This window comes from Anomaloglossus baeobatrachus, chromosome 6 (genome assembly GCF_048569485.1).
Source record: "Anomaloglossus baeobatrachus isolate aAnoBae1 chromosome 6, aAnoBae1.hap1, whole genome shotgun sequence".
Taxonomy (NCBI): Eukaryota; Metazoa; Chordata; class Amphibia; order Anura; family Aromobatidae; genus Anomaloglossus; species Anomaloglossus baeobatrachus.
In genome coordinates this window covers 194,636,826-194,656,807 of record NC_134358.1, presented here as the reverse complement: position 1 = coordinate 194,656,807, position 19,982 = coordinate 194,636,826, and the positions used below count along the sequence as shown (strand labels likewise).

Here is a 19,982-nt window from a genome sequence, read left to right as displayed (position 1 = left end):
TAGGCTCCGCCCACCTGGCACTCTGCACACATTACCCCGCTAGGCTCCGCCCACCTGGCACTCTGCACACATTACCCTGCTAGGCTCCGCCCACCTGACACTCTGCACACATGGTCCCGCTAGGCTCTGCCCACCTGGCACTCTGCACACATTTCCCAGCTAGGCTCTGCCCACCTGGCACTCTGCACACATTACCCCGCTAGGCTCCGCCCACCTGGCACTCTGCACACATTACCCCGCTAGGCTCCGCTCACCTGGCACTCTGCACACACTACCCCACTAGGCTCCGCCCACCTGGCACTCTGCACACATTACCCCGCTAGGCTCCGCCCACCTGGCACTCTGCACACATTACCCTGCTAGGCTCCGCCCACCTGACACTCTGCACACATGGTCCCGCTAGGCTCTGCCCACCTGGCACTCTGCACACATTTCCCCGCTAGGCTCTGCCCACCTGGCACTCTGCACACATTACCCCGCTAGGCTCCGCCCACCTGGCACTCTGCACACATTACCCCGCTAGGCTCCGCCCACCTGGCACTCTGCACACATTACCCCGCTAGGCTCCGCTCACCTGGCACTCTGCACACACTACCCCACTAGGCTCCACCCACCTGGCAATCTGCACACATCGTCCCACTAGGCTCCGCCCACCTGGCACTCTGCACACATTACCTCGCTAGGCTCCGCCCACCTGGCACTCTGCACACATGGTCCCGCTCAGCTTACCTGCGGTGATGAAGTCCCGACTTCAGCGCTGTCACTGTCCTCCATGGCCGCCGCTTGTCACATCACCTTCTCTCGCTTCCGACCCGAGACTGACTAGCGGTGACGTCACGGGCTGCTCGCGATACTTGGCTGTGAAGGCGGCGGTCATTGAAGTCAGTGACAGGTGCTGTCAGCAGTGCAGAAGATCAGCGCAGGTAATGTACCTCGCTGACAGCAGCACTTGTCATGCCCTGCAGTGACCTGGGCTGACCCATTGATGTTAGCTCAGGTCACTGCACTGCTCTCCCAGCCAATGGGGAACATCCTGCTCTTCATTGACTGGGACAGTGTGGATCACCATGGCAACCGCTTGGATTACACCAGACCTGGATTTGTTTTTCTTTCTAATAAATTGGTTAAAGAGGGAATGTATTGGGGAGTGTTTTTTCAAAAAAAAAAATGTGTTTGTCGTCTATTTTTGTTTTTATTACTAACTGGGTTGGTGATGTCGGATATCTGATAGATGCCTGACCTCACCAACCCCAGGGCTTGATGCCAGGTGACATTACACATCTGGTATTAACCCCATATATTACCCCGTTTGCCACTGCACCAGGGCACAGGATGAGCTGGGGCGAAGCACCAGGATTGGCGCATCTAATGGATGCGCCACTTCTGGGGCGGCTGCGACCTGCTATTTTTAGGCTGGGGAGAGTCCAATAATCATGGACCTCCCTAGTCTGAGAATATCAGACCCCAGCTGTCTGCTTTACCTTGGCTGGTGATCCAATTTTGGGGGGACCCCTACGTGTTTTTTTTTTTTAAATTATTTATTTAATTTAAAATAACAGCGTGGGGTGCCCTCAGTTTTGGATTACCAGCCAAGGTGAAGCTGTCAGCTGTGGTCTGCAGGCTGCAGCCGTCTGCTTTACCTTAGCTGGCTACAAAAATAGGGGAAACCCCACGTCATTTTTTTTTTCATTTTTTTGGCTAAATACAAATCTAATCACCCCTTAGTGCCACATGAAAGGTACCAAAGGGTGCAAAATTACAAAATGCAGGAGAGTGGGAATGGGATATTATGTGTCTTTCTGCCATTATAATGACAGAAAAGACTGATATGAAGTGTACAAGCACAAGAAAATCACCAGAGCGCTCTACGCTGTGAAAAGCAGTAGAAAATGGCACTGGAGTGAACATGTGACAGTCTCATGTAGGTTGAAGCAGATCCTGGGTAAATTTATGTATTTTCCCTCCTTCAGTTTTTTTGCAGTACACAAAAAAAACGGAAGGCACACGGATGACAAACAGATGACATACGGACCGTTTACGGAACGGAAACGGATGCCACACAGATGCACCCGTGAAAAAAAACGGACTGTTTTTTGCAGACCGCAAAAATGGATTGGTCGTGTGAATGTAGCCTTATTCTGATCTGCCGTTTATAAACAGCAGGCAGAAATAAGTGAATAGCGCCCCCCAGCGTCAGAAAATCTCCGGGGTTTCAGGGGTAGCTGAGACCCTGGAGATCATGATTCAGGACGGTTTTTCCGGTCCCCGCTCACGTGATCACCGGTATACACCGTATACCGATGATCACGTTACAGTAAATGACAGTGTCGGTAAAAAATTATTTATCTCCCATCTGGCATAAACAAACATGAGAAATCTCCTCCCCGGTCCCCCGGTGTCGCCAAAGTGCCCCCCCTGATGCCCTCCCAGAAATCCAAGATGGCCGCGCGCACAGCGGCGCACCGGCCGTATTCACCCTACTCCTCTGATTTCTGTTGCATGTGACATGACACATGCGACAGAAAACTCCTCCCCAGGCCCTGCCAGATCAACCCCTATAACCCCACCGGTGTTCCCCGGTGTCCCACGGTACCTGTGCAGCGTTGATCCCCCACGGCCCTCTCCTTCACAATAGATGCTGCCGCATGCACAGAGCGGCTGTCAGCTCAGCTTCCTGTGTTCAGACACAGTGAGTGGTGGTTATGCATCTGTAAGCTAAATGGGCGGCACGGTGGCTCAGTGGTTAGCACTGCAGTCTTGCAGCGCTGAGGTCCTGGGTTCAATTCCCACCAAGGACACCATCTGCAAGGAGTTTGTATGTTCTCCCCGTGTTTGCATGGGTTTCCTCCGGGTACTCCGGTTTCCTCCCACACTCCAAAGACATACAGCGCTATGGAATTAATAACGCTATATAAATGAATAAATTATTATTATTACTGCAATGCCCTGCTCATGAGGTAAGGAACATAGTTGATCAGGAGAGCTATATACTACATTTCCAAATGGAGGGATTTGCTTTTATAGTTGCCCTGCTGAACGACTACCAAACATGAGAATCCGTTATACGCCACAAGAAAACACATCTAAATAGCGAGCTCTGTTGTTAAGTATTCATTCAGCTGGATAACTGGACTTAAAGGGGTATTCCATCTCCAAGATCCTATCCCCAATATATAGTAGGTGGAATAGCAATAATATCAGCAAATACCAATATTTGGAAATGTAGAATAGTTCTCCTGATTAGGCATGCCCTTACCTCATGAGCAGGGCATTGCAGCTTTGGTAGCAACCATTACGACACGGACTCTGCTGCTGTGGACCCGGGGAGAGTGAGTGCAGATTCATTGCACCCACACTCCTCACATGAAGGGTCTGCACTCCTAGAAAATGGGAGATACGTTCCCTGAGTGTCTCCCCCCATATTCTGGACGGTCCAGAGTCGCCGTGGGACCCCTTTATTTTTTTTCTTACAATAAATTGGTGAAAGAGGGAATGTTTTGGGGACTGTTTTTTCAAATAAATTTCTTTTGTCGATTTTTTTTGTTAGTACTGACAGTTTATGATTTTGGGTATCTAATAGACGCCATGACATCACAAACTGCTGGGCTTGATCTCAGGTGACTTTACAGCTAGTATCAACCCGATTTATTACCCCGTTTGCCACTGCACCAGGGCACAGGATGAGCTGGGGTGAAGCGCCAGGATTGGCGCATCTAGTGGATGCGCCACGTCTGGGGTGCCTGCGGCCTGCTATTTTTAGGTTGTGAAGGCCCAATAACTATGGACCTTCCCACCCTGAGAATACCAGACCACAGCTGTCCGCTTTACCTTGGCTGGTGATCCAATTTGGGGGGACCCTACTTTTTTTGTGTAATTATTAATATTTATAAAATAATTATAAAAAAAGAGCCTGGGGGGACCTCCACATTGGATCCCCAACCACGGTAAAGCTGCCAGCTGTGGTTTTCAGGCACAGCCGTCTGCTTTACCCTAGCTGGCTATCAAAAATGGGGGGACCCAACGTCATTTTTATTTTTAACTATTTTTTAAATAGAAAAAATTAATGGGCTCCCCTGTATTTTGATTGCCAACCAAGGTAATGGCAGGCAGATGGGGTGGCAACCCATAGCTGTCTGCTTTATCTGCACTGAGAATCAAAAATACCGGGGAGCGCTTCGTCATTTTTTTTAAAGATTTATTTTTGCAGCACTGTGATGTCCAGCAATCAAAATACAGGGAAGCCCATTTTGTTTTTAGTTATTTAAATAAATAATTAAAAAAAATATATATGGGCTCCCGCTGCATTTTTTGTATTGCTAGCTAAGGGTAATCCAAGCAGCTACTGGCTGCTAACCCCCACTGCTTGGTGTTACCTTCACTGGCAATGGAAAATCCAGTGAAGCATTTTTTTTGCCCTAAAACTACAAAAAAAGGACGTGAGCTTCGCCATATTTTTGTATGCTAGCCAGGTTAAGCAGGCAGGTGCTGGAAGAGTTGGATACAGCGCCAGAAGATGGCGCTTCTATGAAAGCAGACTGCAATTTGCAGCAGTGGGGCCCAGAAAACTCAGGCCAACCTGTGCTGCGGATTCCAATCCCCAGCTGCCTAGTTGTACCTGGCTGGACAAAAAAATGGGGCGAAGCCTACGTTATTTGTTTTCTAATTATTTCATGAAATTCATGAAATAATAAAAAAAGGGCTTCCCTTTATTTTTGGTTCCCAGCCGAGTACAAATAGGCAACTGGGGGTTGGGGGCAGCCGTACCTGCCTGCTGTACCTGGCTAGCATACAAAAATATGGCGAAGCCCACATAATTTTTTCAGGGGGCAAAAAACTCCTGCATACAGTCCTGGATGGAGTATGCTGAGCCTTGTAGTTCTGCAGCTGCTGTCTGTCTGTATGGAGAAGAGCAGACAGCAGCTGCAGAACTACAAGGCTCAGCATACTCCATCCAGGACTGTATGCAGAAATTGTTTGCCCACCAAAAAAATGACGTGGGCTTTGCAATATTTTTGTATGCTAGCCAGGTACAGCAGGCAGGTACGGCTGCCCCCAACCACCGGCTGCCTATTTGTACCCGACTGGGAACTAAAAATATAGGGAAGCCCTTTTTTTTAATTAATTCATGAATATTATGAAATAATTAAAAAAAAAAAAACAAAGTAGGCTTCGCCCCATTTTTGTGTCCAGCCGGGTATAACTAGGCAGCTGGGGATTGGAATCCACAGCACAGGTTAGCCCGAGGTTTCTGGGCCCCTCTGCTGAGAATTGCAGTCCGCAGCCACCCCAGAAAATGGCGCTCTCATAGAAGCGCCATCATCTGGCGCTGTATCCAACTCTTCCAACAGCCCTGGAGCCGGGTGGCTTGTTGAGTAATAATGAGTTAATACTGGCTTTGTTTTACTAGCTAGTATTAAGCCAGAGATTCTTAATGTCAGGCACGTTTGACCCGGCCATTAAGAATCTCCAATAAAGGGTTAAAAAAAAGACACCACACAGAGAAAAAATACTTTAATAGAAATAAATACACAGACACATTAGAGACTCCATCTTTATTATCCCTTGTCAGCCCTCCACGATCCTGCTCTTCTGTCTTCTTTCCCCTTCAACACATGCAGCTCTGTCTGCTCCATCAGACAGCACAGCTGCATGGGGGAAGACGCTGTGCTCCGTGCAGAAATCACTCTGTGAGAGTGACCACAGGCTCCCGGCTGTAAGCTGTGGCACAGGTTGCCATAGCAACGCTGCTCCGATCACGTGATTCCGCTGCGTGCTGGTAGCGGGACGTCCCCGTCACCGCTACCAAGCGCGTTGCTATGGCAACGGTGATCTCTGTGATTGACCGGCTGTGTCAGCCGGTCAGGAGCCGGCTTCTGCGGATGCTGGTAACTACGGTAAACATCGGGTAACCCAGAAGCCCTTTCCTTGGTTACCCGATATTTACCTTAGTTACCAAGCGCAGCATCGCTTCCACGCGTGCTGCTGGCTGGGGGCTGTGGTCACTGGTTGCTGGTGAGATATGCCTGTTTGACAGCTCACCAGCAAACCGTGTAGCGACGTTCCAGCGATCCCTGCCAGGTCAGGTTGCTGGTGGGATCGCTGGAGCGTCGCTTAGTGTGATGGTACCTTAAGGGAATGGGGAAGCAGAGCGGGGAGTCGACCGTGTGCTAGAGTATGTCGCCGGTACACGGCGATACACAAACGTGCACCGTGTAACAGAGAGATGCAATGACAGGTCCTACATGACGCGTCATAGTCATGTGACCAGTCTGTAGCCAATGAGATAACAGGCACGTGACCGGTCACATGGCTATTTTTCACGTCACGATAGGTCCTGCATCACTGCTGGCAGTGCTGGTTACCGGGAGGGTTCAGCGATCATCGGATGGAATAGCGGCAGGAGACAGAGTGCATGAGGGATCGCTGGGACCGGTAAGTGTTATGGCAATGTTTATTAACTGTATGTGTACATTTATAATGCGTTTTTATGTGTTTGTGATTGCCTCCCATTCTTTCCTATTGGTTCGAGTTCGGTTCATCGAACGTTCGCCGAACCGAACTCGAACGGGACCTTGATTCGGTGAACCGAGCTCGAGCCGAACCGCAGCTGGTTCGCTAATCTCTAGTCTTAACCTCATCTACTTTTTGAGATACTAATTGCTGTTCACCACTATCATATTCTTTTGACGTTGGCCGCTCAAATATTTGGGCATCAGTACACAAAATCTCCTCATGTTCCTGTTGAAAGGTGCAGGGAGAGAGGCCAGAATCAATGAATGGAAATGGAAAGAGCTCCTCGGAGTGCCCAAGCGTTAGATCATTTGTCTCCTGAGACTTGACATGATGGGAGGGAGGAGGATCAGGTTGAGGATTATGTGGTCCAGACTTTTGAATAGTAACATAGTTTCTAAGGCTGAAGGAAGACCTTATGTCCATCTAGTTCAGCCTATTTTTAGTGCAGCTGTTCTGCAGTGTTGAACCAGGGGATGGCAAAAACCCACAGAGTAGAAACCAATTTTCTCCATAGGGATAAAAAACTTTCTTCCCAACTCCTAAAGCTGGGTCAACTATCTACCTGTAATATTATGTTATTCATAAACTTCTATACTGTTACTAACAAGAAAAGCATCCATTCCTCTCTTAGGGGTACTTTGCATGCTGCGACATCGCTAGCCGATTGTAGCGATGCTGAGCGTGATAGTCCCCACCCCGTCGCAGATGCGATCTCTTGTGATAGCTGCCGTAGCGAACATTATCGCTACGGCAGCGTTACACGCACTTACCTGCCCTGCAACGTCACACGGCAGGCGGCCAATAGAAGCGGAGGGGAGGAGATGAGCGGGATGTAAACATCCCGCCCACCTCCTTCCTTCCTCATTGCAGGCGGAACGCAGGTAAGGAGATATTCCTCGCTCCTGTGGCTTCATACACAACGATGTGTGCTGCCACAGGAACGAGGAACAACATTGTACCTGTCGCTGCAGCGAAATTATGGAAATGACCGACACTACACAGATCACCGATTTTCAACGCTTTGGTGATCATTTATCTGTGCATCTAGGCTTTACATGTTGTGACGTCGTTACCGGTACCGGATGTGCGTCACTTTCGTTTTGACCTCGATGAGATCGCAGTAGCAATGTCGCAATGTACAAAGAACCCCTTAAAATCATTCAGCGAGTTGGCCATCACCACTTCCTCATGAAGATATTGAGACTGGACTGTGTGGAAGACAGTGTATTGCTGTTAAACATAATGGAAGCATTATCTATCATCAAACCAACTACCTATTTATACAGTTCTTGCTTCAAGAGTGGTGTCCTGTGCCTCCCTGTAAAGTGGGACAGGAAGCTAGGTGTTATGGATGAGCATGTTGGTTGTGCTCCCAAACCAAGCACAATTTCACCTGGTCTACTGCTTTGGTCTGTGTGTGCCTTGCACATTTTAACCCCTTCACGACCGCGGGCCGTAAAATTACGTCCCTGCGGTCATAACCTTACTGCCCGTGGTCTGCCGGCAGCATCATGCTGCGATCGGCACACATCTCAGCTGATTTTCACAGCTGAGATGTGTGCCTGCTAGGCACGAGCAGAATCGTTATCTGCTCGTGCCGTTTAACCCCTTATATGGCGTTGTCAATATGTGACAGCGCCATTATAAGCGCGATCGCGGTAAAATGTTACTTACCGCCCGATACCGGAAGTCACGTGACGTGATCACGTGACTCTCGATAGTTGTCATGGTAGCACAGGGTCATGTGATGACTCCTGTACTACACCTGACTTGCTTTCACTTTCGCTGTGCCAGCGGCACAGCAAAAGAGAAAGAGAGCGTATCTGCTGTTTACAGCCTTGTAGCTGTGATCAGCAGATACTGCAGAGCGATCGGAATGCTGATCGCAATAACCCCCTAGGGGGACTAGTAAAATAAAAAAAAAGTAATAAGAAAAGTTTTAAAAAATTAAAAAAAAACAATAAAACCTAAAAGTTCAAATCACGCCCCATTGAAAATTAAAGGGTTAAAAAAATAAAAAATATACACACATTTGATATCGCCGCTTTCAGAAACTCCCGATCTATCAAAATATAAAATCAATTAATCTGATCAGTATACGGCGTAACGGCAAAAAAATTCCAAACGTCAAAATGATGTTTTTTTGTAGCCACAACTTTTGCGCAAAATGCAATGAGGCGATCAAAACATAGCATCTGCGCAAAAATGGTACCGTTAAAAATGTCAGCTCGAGACGCAAAAAATAAGCCGTCACTGAGCCATAGATCCCAAAAAATGAGAACGCTACGGGTCACGGAATATGGCGTAAAACGTGCGCCACTTTTTTCGGACAAACTTCCGATTTTTTTTAACCCCTTATATAAAAGTAAACCTATACATGTTTGGTGTCTACGAACTCGCACTGACCTGAGGCATCCCACCCACACATCAGTTTTACCATATAGTGAACACAGTGAATAAAATATCTCAAAAACCATAGTGCTATTGCACTTTTTTTGCAATTTTTCTGCATTTGGAATTTTTTCGCCGTTTTCCAGTACACTATATGGTAAAACTGAGGGTTTCATTTAAAAGTACAGCTCATTCCGCAAAAAATGAGCCCTCACATGACCATATTGACTGAAAAATAAAAAGGTTACGTCTCTCAGAAAAAGAATGGCGAAAAAAAAGAACGGAAAGCGAAAAATCGGCCGGTCGTGAAGGGGTTAAATTAAGTAGATATTATATATGACTGCAAACTATCCAGTATTTTTAGTGAAAAGAAAATATGTAGCCCTGAAGAGGACTTTTGTTTTGAGGTTACAGCAGCAGTATATATATATATATATATATATATATATATATATATATATATATATATATATATAGTCAATATATCCTGCCTATATGTCTCTAATGCAAAACTATTTCTCCTCTACGAGCTATCCTTATATTGAATTCAAGTAACCGTGGTTTTACTAAAGAAAGGACAGTATATAGCCATGAAAGGGACTTTTGTTTTAATGGTAACTCTCCCTGAACTCTGCTTCCAAAGGAAAATATGCCAAGTATAGTCACCAATTTTCTAAGTAATTATATTTCTAAAGGTGCTGTTGACATAAAATTATCACTAAATGTTGGTATAAATTCATCTAATCCACACAGGAAAAGAAATTAAACCATAGATGTCGATACATTTGGTGATGTGTAATAACGAGAAACTACAAAGGGAAATAATTTATCACATGCAAAAAGAAAGGTGCAAAAAGCTAGGAAAAGTCATGATACCAGCTGAAGGTTATCAGTAATTAGAAAGCAATTTGGCCAGATAGTGAAAAATAGCATCAGCTGTTTCAACTAATAGCCTTAAAAAAGGTGTCTCATTATCAAGATGCCACACAAGAAACATCTCATGATAGGTAAAACCACTGAGCTGTCTCAAGACCTTCATAACCTTATTGTTGCAAAATATACTCATTGCATTGGTTACTGAACAATATCTAAACTATTGAAGGTTCTAGGGTGCAATGTAGGGGCCATAATCCAGAAGTAGAAAGAACATAAGTTCACTAAAAACCATCCTCGACCAGGTGCTCCCCGCAAGATTTCAGACATAGTAGTGAAAAATATTATCTACAGAGTTGTTCAAGAGCCAAGAACCACCTGTGGAGAGCTGCAGAAAGACCTGATATCAGCAGATACAATTGTTTAAAAAAAAAAACAATAAGTAAGGCACTCAACCCCCATTACCTATTCACATGCTCACCACGTAAAACTCCATTGCTGAATGAAAAGCATTTAAAATTTGCTCAACAATATTTAGACAAGCTTTGAAATACTGGGAAAATATAGTCTGGTCAGATGAGACCAAAATTTAACTCCTTGGATGCCATAATACACGCCTTGTTTGGAGGCCGTTCACACCATAAATAGAGTGAACTTTGGAGGTGGGAACATCATGGTATGGGGCTGTTTTTCATCATACGGCACTGGCATACTTCATATGATTGAAGGAAGGAGGAATGGACAAATGTACCGAGACATTCTTGATAGGCATCAGCTGCCATAAACATCCCTGAGGATAATTGATGTTGTGTTTCATTAGTCAACATGTCAACCAGATTCATAAGAAAAGTAGAGCTGTTAAAAAAATACTAACGATCATTAGTATTGTCAGCTATGGGACTATAGTATTTGAATGGTCCATAATTGTTTCCTTCCTCATCTGTCATCTGAACACCCATTTTCTCACAATATGATTTTTTTTTTGCAATGAGAAATGTATATTCACAGGTTCTTTCCTTCCAGTTTAACTGAGGTTGGAGATGTTAATTGGATTTCGATTGGATCCTCAAATCTGAGTGGATATGTTCACTAAGACTGGTATACATGTACCTACCATCTAATACAATGTTCCCCAACTCCAGTCCTCTGGAGCCCCCAACAGAGCATGTTTTCCGTATTTCCTTAGTATTACACAGGTGATATAATTATGAATAAGGACATGTTTTTAACCTACTGTTCGAAATGCGTAAGGATATTATTATACCCCTTTCCCCCCTTTTGCGGTTTTTATATTTTTAACTTAAATGTCTCCATAAATTTTTTATTTTATATAAAATAATTTTTGGTGCTGGATTCCATTTTTCCTTGCCCCCTTCCTCTCCTCATTGACTTGCTGTTGGCTCCAGACTGGGCTATACTGGAGGATCCGTGCACCGCAAATTTTTCCAGGGACCATATATCCTGGTAAGCTGAAAATACTTTTTTCTGCTCAATATAATTACCTGCACAGGTGTTAATTCCAACACCTGTGCAATACTAGGGAAATCCTGAATATATGCACTGTTGGTGGCTACTGAGGACTGGAGTTGGGGAACACTGATCTAATATATCTGTAGTACGAGGCTAGATTACTGATCGTATCTGGAGCCTTTTACACTATGGTCATTAATTCTTAATTCCTCCATGGCTTATGCCAAGTGGTAGTTGCAATTTTTGCATTCCCTCCTTCCTGTAATGGTGGATGAATAGTGATCTGTGTCATTACTGGATAAGTTGGCTAATTATTGACAGATGGAGGGGGAGAAGATATCCTATCATTCAGTTCCCACTTCTTCTCCCTCGTCTTCTGTCTTTCCATGAATAGGTCAGATGTAGAAATACATACAGTGCGTATTACGCATTTCAAGCCTCTCAGGGCTCCTAAGAAAAGACCATGATCACCTTTTTTTCTGGATTTTGCTGTGCTGCACCCTTGGACAAGGAGCCTCTTCCATGCATCGTCCTAATTAATAAGCCTAGGTTTTTCGGATGAGCTGAAAATCCTTTTTCTTTGCTTGGATTTACATGTCTGACAGAATTTCAGTCCTTGTTCGTGAGCTTGTCTTTGCTCACAAACCCAAGCATTCTGTAATATGCTGCGTCTTAATATACCCCCTCCATCCCAGGGCTATGGTGTGGAATTCAAGTCCCGTAAGTTGAATAAACATTTTTTACCATAGGAAAATAACATAACTTTTCCATGATGTGTGTATCACAGAATAAGCAGTGAAATTCCATTTATTCTTTCAATGGAACATTTTACAAAATGGTCATTGCATCGTTGGTTTTATGAACGTCTAATTAAAAAGTAAAATGGCTGCACAATTACACGAAGAGGAAATTACCAAGTGTAGTTCCTGTTTTGTACATTCGCTGATATTTTTAAGTTTGTTTTTTCAGACCATGGTAAATTATAGTATTTTTGTTAAAATGATCAGAAAAACAAGTAAAGCTTTGGTCTATTTCTCCAAAATATCACGAGGACCATAATAACTGGCATTAGCTCTACATCATGCCACAGTAAAAAGCAATACATTTATTGCAGCAGTTTTTCTGTTTTTCTTAATGCAAAATACAGTTTGTGATAAAGTAGTTTGTACAGAATAATTGGATACAGATCTACAAAGAAATTGAATTTCTAAGGAAAAGCATCAAAATGATTTAGGAAGTGAGGTGTAAATTACATGTGTTACAAAACTTCATAAAGAAAAGGGATTGTTTAATTATGAAAATAAATACATTTCTCTGGAAATTTTTCTAAGGTTCTCACATTAGCTAATAAATGCATTTCTGCGTAAATTGATTAATTATTTTAATTTATAAGTTATTTATTCTATGTAATGGCCAAGAAAGATGGATATTTTTTACATTACATTCATTGCTTTATTTTCACAGTATACTAGAGTTTTATTAGATTAGTAAAGATCTGTGTTTCTGTTGTCAATTTATAAAGGTTCCGGGGGTCTCCAGGACTTATATATTGATGCTTTATTTTTAGCTCTTAAGGCAGGTTAACAGTATCAGGACTGTTCAGGTATGACATCTAGCACTGCCACCCATCAGTTATTTGCAACTCCCATTGCATTGTAAGCCCAGAACATTAGTATACAGAGCCAGAACAGCACAGCTTCGTACTCTGTGTAGTGGCTGTTCTCAGGTATTGCAGCTCGGTTCAGATTGAAGTGAATAGGAGCTGAACTACAGTACCTGAGAATAGTCACTTGTTTCTCAAAATTCTGTAAAAGAATTAATGAACATTGTGGCTACAATGTGAAGAGCTTAAATAGTCTGGAATGTTAAGCTTGGGAGAGTCTCTAAAACTAATTTCATACCAACATAATATGGGTGAATTGCAGTGCACTTGTTATTGCCTAAAAATCTTGATGAGTTTAATTACCCTAACAATCAGCATCATGGTCCCTTCTGTAGATGGACTTGCAGTCTGGCCAAAAATTGGGACAATAACACATCCACAGAAGTCTATACTATGCTTATGTATTTCTAGTCTTTGGGTTAAGCCATGATATGTGACGCCCCTGCGGTAACCAGGTGTAAAAAAATAAGGTAACATCACTGTAACAGCTCGAGTCCTACATAACTGTGCCAGTTAGTACACACACTAGCACACCAGGACACTTACATTCAAAACCAGGGTGGGAGACCCCCCTTAGAACCAGGTGACAGGGCTTGGCATTGTGAGACAACAGGCAGCCAATTGGGAAGGGAGGGACCAGACCTGTGGGAGGAGCGAGTGGCCTGGGAAGTGTGGCTAGACAGAGAGAAAAAAGTAGGAAGAGAAAGGAGTGGAGAGGAATGATGGCTCAGTGGTTAGCTCTGCAGCCTTGCAGCACTGGGTTCGAATCCCACCAAGGACAACATCTGCAAGGAGTTTATATGTTCTCCCCATGTTTGCGTGGGTTTCCTCTCGATACTCCAGTTTCCTCCCACACTCCAAAGACATACAGATAGGGAATTTAGATTCTGGGCCCCAATGGGGACAGTGTGCCTGATGTATGTACAGCACTGCGGAATATGTTAGCGCTATATAAAAATAAATAAAGAGAGTTGAGGGTTGAGGAGAGGAGTGAGAAGTGAGCGGTAGTCAGAAAGAGAGAGCAAAAGGACAGGTGTCAAGACAGACAATGGAATCCTGAGAAACAGTGAAAGTAGCAAAGGCCCCGCTAAGACCATGGTAGAAAGATCAGCCACTCAGAGGAGAAAGTAGCTGGAGAGTGAGAGATCAAGCTCCAGAGGTAGTGGAATCCTGTGGGAGTAGAAATTCAGGGCTCCCAGTACTTTGCACGCATGGGGTGCAGAACCCAGAACAGACCAGGACTTCAAGCCATCTGTTAACTCTGCCAGGCGGGTGGGTTTCCAGGACTCATCTGCCACGACTAACATCTGAGGCATCAGCAGCGAAGGGAGGACCGGGATATATTCCCTTAAATTGTCCAAGCTGCCTGCGGCAGGACCCAGACACCAGGCGGACCTCCAACTGCTCTACACCAGGGAGGACCCATACACACACGAGTGCATCAGTTGGTGAGTGGCCCTAGGTCAGCTGGCACAGGGACAAAGGACTCGGTGCACCTGGGATCCAGCACGTCTCCAGGGTGTAAACCCAGCTGTAAGTAAAGTGACCAAACTGCACTCCCCTGTCTGGACTGAGTTATTTCCCTGCGCCTCCACGTTAACTCCTCATCTACCCCTGGGTAAAAGCCCTACTCACGGAGGGCTCCACCATCCATGCTGCCCCCATCCATCATCTCCAGTGGGAACCCACATCGGTGGCCCTACCATCTCTGGCCGCACACCGTGAGTGGCGTAGTCAACCTATTTTTGTTTTATTTTTCCATTTTATTTAAAACAGGTCGACGGTGCCCTTGGATTCGGGACCTCTCAAACCACGAACCATCCGGATCTGAGCAGCCCGACTGCCATGGGGTGTGGCAATACATCTTTTGTGCTTCAATTTTATTAGTTTTACTTTTGGTTTTCTTTATTGACTCCAATGCTGTCATACCACTTTTAGTAAGTGTTGCGATTCTTTAAAGGTGTTGTTTATTTCAAGGAAAGTAAGCCCCAAACTGACTACAATAGCAAACCCAGCAGGTACTCAACCTGCCTGGGTCCAGCGCCAGCTGCTCACCACAGCTCTGGTCCCATCATTTTGTCTGCAGCAGTAAGGTCACATGAAAAGAATGTGCCACTGCTCTAGCCAGTCAATGAGCTCCGTGATCGTGAACCTTGCCAACATTCAGAAAGAGAGGGGGTTAATCACACATTGCCATAAGAAATCCAGTTAGTTGATTTACAAGTACATTATTTATTCAGTAAACATGTTTCAGAAAAATGTTTTTGAAAAAAAATCAGTTATTGATTTTTTTTTGTCCTGATGAAGCAGACTTCAGCTTTGAAACATGTTGCTTGAATAAACAATGCATTTGTAAATCAACTAACTGGATTCCTTGCGACAGCGCGGTATTAACCCCTTATTTTCCAGAATATTGACACAATCTCCCTGTGGGGCTGTGGCAGCCATTTTCTACATGTGATACAGTGTTTGTGACTTCATACAACCCAATAAAGTGAGTTTTGTTATTGTGATCCCCCTGTGTTTACCAGGTAAGATCCTATTGCACTCTCTCTTCTCCAGCCCTTTCTATTCATGAATCTTGGCACGGATGCTGAGCTCAGTGCACTAGCCACTAAGCTCAGTGAATGGCTAGAAAAGTGATGTGTGTTGTTGATGTGACATGACTATTTCAGCAAAAACATCGGTTCGGAGCAAGAGCAGGGCGGCTTGCACTGGGCTCAGGGAGTGTGAGCTTGTTAGATTAGGTAATACAGTTAGGTCCAGAAATATTTGGACAGTGACACAAGTTTTGTTATTTTAGCTGTTTACAAAAACATGTTCAGAAATACAATTATATATATAATATGGGCTGAAAGTGCACACTCCCAGCTGCAATATGAGAGTTTTCACATCCAAATCGGAGAAAGGGTTTAGGAATCATAGCTCTGTAATGCATAGCCTCCTCTTTTTCAAGGGACCAAAAGTAATTGAACAAGGGACTCTAAGGGCTGCAATTAACTCTGAAGGCGTCTCCCTCGTTAACCTGTAATCAATGAAGTAGTTAAAAGGTCTGGGGTTGATTACAGGTGTGTGGTTTTGCATTTGGAAGCTGTTGCTGTGACCAGACAACATGCGGTCTAAGGAACTCTCAATTGAGGTGAAGCAGAACATCCTGAGGCTGAAAAAAAAGAAAAAATACATCAGAGAGATAGCAGACATGCTTGGAGTAGCAAAATCAACAGTCGGGTACATTCTGAGAAAAAAGGAATTGACTGGTGAGCTTGGGAACTCAAAAAGGCCTGGGCGTCCACGGATGACAACAGTGGTGGATGATCGCCGCATACTTTCTTTGGTGAAGAAGAACCCGTTCACAACATCAACTGAAGTCCAGAACACTCTCAGTGAAGTAGGTGTATCTGTCTCTAAGTCAACAGTAAAGAGAAGACTCCATGAAAGTAAATACAAAGGGTTCACATCTAGATGCAAACCATTCATCAATTCCAAAAATAGACAGGCCAGAGTTAAATTTGCTCAAAAACACCTCATGAAGCCAGCTCAGTTCTGGAAAAGTATTCTATGGACAGATGAGACAAAGATCAACCTGTACCAGAATGATGGGAAGAAAAAAGTTTGGAGAAGAAAGGGAACGGCACATGATCCAAGGCACACCACATCCTCTGTAAAACATGGTGGAGGCAACGTGATGGCATGGGCATGCATGGCTTTCAATGGCACTGGGTCACTTGTGTTTATTGATGACATAACAGCAGACAAGAGTAGCCGGACGAATTCTGAAGTGTACCGGGATATACTTTCAGCCCAGATTCAGCCAAATGCCGCAAAGTTGATCGGACGGCGCTTCATAGTACAGATGGACAATGACCCAAAGCATACAGCCAAAGCTACCCAGGAGTTCATGAGTGCAAAAAAGTGGAACATTCTGCAATGGCCAAGTCAATCACCAGATCTTAACCCAATTGAGCATGCATTTCACTTGCTCAAATCCAGACTTAAGACGGAAAGACCCACAAACAAGCAAGACCTGAAGGCTGCGGCTGTAAAGGCCTGGCAAAGCATTAAGAAGGAGGAAACCCAGCGTTTGGTGATGTCCATGGGTTCCAGACTTAAGGCAGTGATTGCCTCCAAAGGATTTGCATCAAAATATTGAAAATAAAATATTTTGTTTGGGTTTGGTTTATTTGTCCAATTACTTTTGACCTCCTAAAATGTGGAGTGTTTTTAAAGAAATGTGTACAATTCCTACAATTTCTATCAGATATTTTTGTTCAAACCTTCAAATTAAACGTTACAATCTGCACTTGAATTCTGTTGTAGAGGTTTCATTTCAAATCCAATGTGGTGGCATGCAGAGCCCAACTCGCGAAAATTGTGTCACTGTCCAAATATTTCTGGACCTAACTGTATATACATTTTGGGGACCATATTCTTGAAAGTGGATTTATCCATTTAATATCCAGATAAATCAATTAGCATGTACTCTGTTATTAAGGTACCAGACTATTTCTTCAACATATTCTTGGCTTAGAAGTTTCTATAATACCTTTATCAGGTTCAGGAAGCAAAACAAAAGAATACAGCAGCACTCTGTAAGTGCTAGAATATATGCAAACAAAGAATATTTGAAATTTAAACAGAATTAATGCTATATGGAATAGACTTAGAAAAATGAAGATACTTAACTCACAAATTTGCCAATTCACGCAAGCCCATCAACCGCGGCATGGTGACCTTTCTTTGATGGGACCCTAACTTATTTCATGCCTTTTTTAACTTAAAGTTCACACATTTATGGGCAGATAGGATGCAGTACTAATTAAAAACACTCTGCAGCAGATAGGAGGAGAGCACAGACATAGAATGAGCCAGTCTGTAAGTAAGTGCTAATATATATCCAAACACATAATATATGAAATGTAATGCTATATGGATTATTCTTAGAAAAATGAAGGTATTTAGGTCATAAATTGGCTAATTCACTTGAGCCCATCCACCGTGGCAAGGTGACATTTCTTTGATGGAACCCCAAGGTACTTTTTGCCTCTTCTGGACTCTACAAATTTATGGGCAGATAGGATCCAGTACTAATTAAAAACACCCTGGGACCAATGGGAGGAGAGCTGACAAAGAATGAGGTTTAGGTAGATTTCATGTGTAGATAACAGAAGAATAGAATTAAGGATCCTCTTCAATGTAGAGGTTTTCTAATCTTATCAATGAGTCATTAAATGTTTGTTTGAAATAATTGCAAGATTGAATATAATTTCCAGTAACTTTGAGAAAAAATATAACATTCTAAATGATGTTTAGCTTTCTCTGTGTACCATTATCTGGTTATTATATTTGATCTTTTCTATTTAATTTAGAGCAGTCAGTAATTGCTAAAGCTCCAAAAATTCTCTGACATAATTAGAATGGTTTTAATGCATCAGAGAAGAAAGTAGGATGGCTAGAAAAAAGGGTAAACTTAAAAATTGTAGATGTGATGAAGCTGCAAATGTCTTTCATTGTTATAAAGCAAACAATAGTTGGTTGACTAATCTAGATGTCCTATAAAACCATCAGAAAAATTACAAATCCTAGTTTGAAAAAAAAAACCAAAATCGTAGTTGAAGAAATATAGTTCCTGTAAGGTTTTAAGTGTTACATCCATAATAAACTGATTTAATGGTTTTTACTTTCTACATTTTATTTACTTTTATTCTGGTATTTCTTTGCAGATGACATTAGCCATACTGTGCCCACATCTTATCAGACCTTTAGAGAAAATTCTAAGATTACATTAAACTTCCCATACACCTTAATGGGAGATGTGAAAAAAGTGATGGTGGAAAAATTTGCAGACGGGAAGAAGGACTTGGTAACATATTGTGAACATCCAATGAATGGAAGAAGATTGATAATCTATGGATTTGATTTTATTAATCACAGTTTTGTGAACTGTTCAGACCTTCAAAATATAACTTTAATAATACACAAAGCTATCTTCACTACCAGAGGACTTTATCAGTGTCATTTTTGGTTGGATGTCAAGAACCATACCATTTCTGTAAATGTGGAGCTACAGGCCATAGGTAAGGTCTTCATTATTTTGTTTTATCTATTCACTATTATTGGAATACTTAATATCTGTCAGATGAAGTTTTGCACAAACTTTGCCAACTGTCATGGCAGCATTGGGTTCAGATTACAGATTCTGACACTCTAACTCATGAGTTCTCTGGTGTTTGGGATAAACACAGGCAGATTTGGATGTCGATCTGCTGTGTGCTGATTCAAAAGCAGGCTATCAAGAGCTAATCTCTACTAATCTGTTTGCTCCTTTAATCACATGTTGTGCGGAGACCTATCACATCTGCTCACCTCCTATTTATGCTGGTAAAATCCTGCTACCCGTGCCAGCTATAAATTATTCTATATTGGTCTGTGAGGTGTGGTGTACTAGACCATCTATGGTGAAAATTGTGCTTAAATTGTGTCTATTGCTGGGAGCAGTTGTTGAGTTTACCTCTGTTGTTTTGTATTTCCATCCTGCTCTTGTTTTTCCTCCTGAATCTCTTATTGTCTTTACCTTTGTGTGTGCATGCTGTGTGACAGAGTTTTGTTTTTTCCTTGTCTGTCTTTATCTGTGGTTTCCAACACACTCCTGTGCCATCCCTCCTTGGGAAATCAGATCAGGACTGGCTAGGAGCAGGGCCAGGAAGGAGACTCAAACCTCTCCACTATCAGGAGTATCCCTGAGAATAAGGATAGTATAATAGCATGAGGGTCACCTTAGGAACCCTATTTCCCCGCTATCCCAATGTCATAATGATAATATCTTCAAAATGTTAGATTGTTTTACATCCCGGTATTTAAAAAGCAATACAATTTTTACACTTTTTCATCATCATAACTGTATAATTGTTATTTTTTGTGGAACAAGTTGTATTTTTTACTGAAACCTTTCTTGGGTACATATAATGTACTAAATAACATTATTTTGGGAAGGTGAAAAAATATTGGCGTTTAGTTTTATTTTGTGGGCTATTAAAATTTCACTGCATTCTAAAGGGATATTACTCTTCCATAA

General features: G+C 43.1%; 1 protein-coding gene across 1 annotated transcript in view; it reads left to right on the top strand.

The window, feature by feature from the left end:
- Nucleotides 1-19,982, top strand: part of CD226 (CD226 molecule) — a 69,816-nt gene that overhangs the window by 26,187 nt on the left and 23,647 nt on the right. Inside the window, exon 3 of the mRNA XM_075316065.1 lies at nucleotides 18,631-18,984. Within this exon, the coding sequence (XP_075172180.1) occupies nucleotides 18,631-18,984 (354 nt within the window). The remainder of the gene's footprint in view (nucleotides 1-18,630; nucleotides 18,985-19,982) is intronic.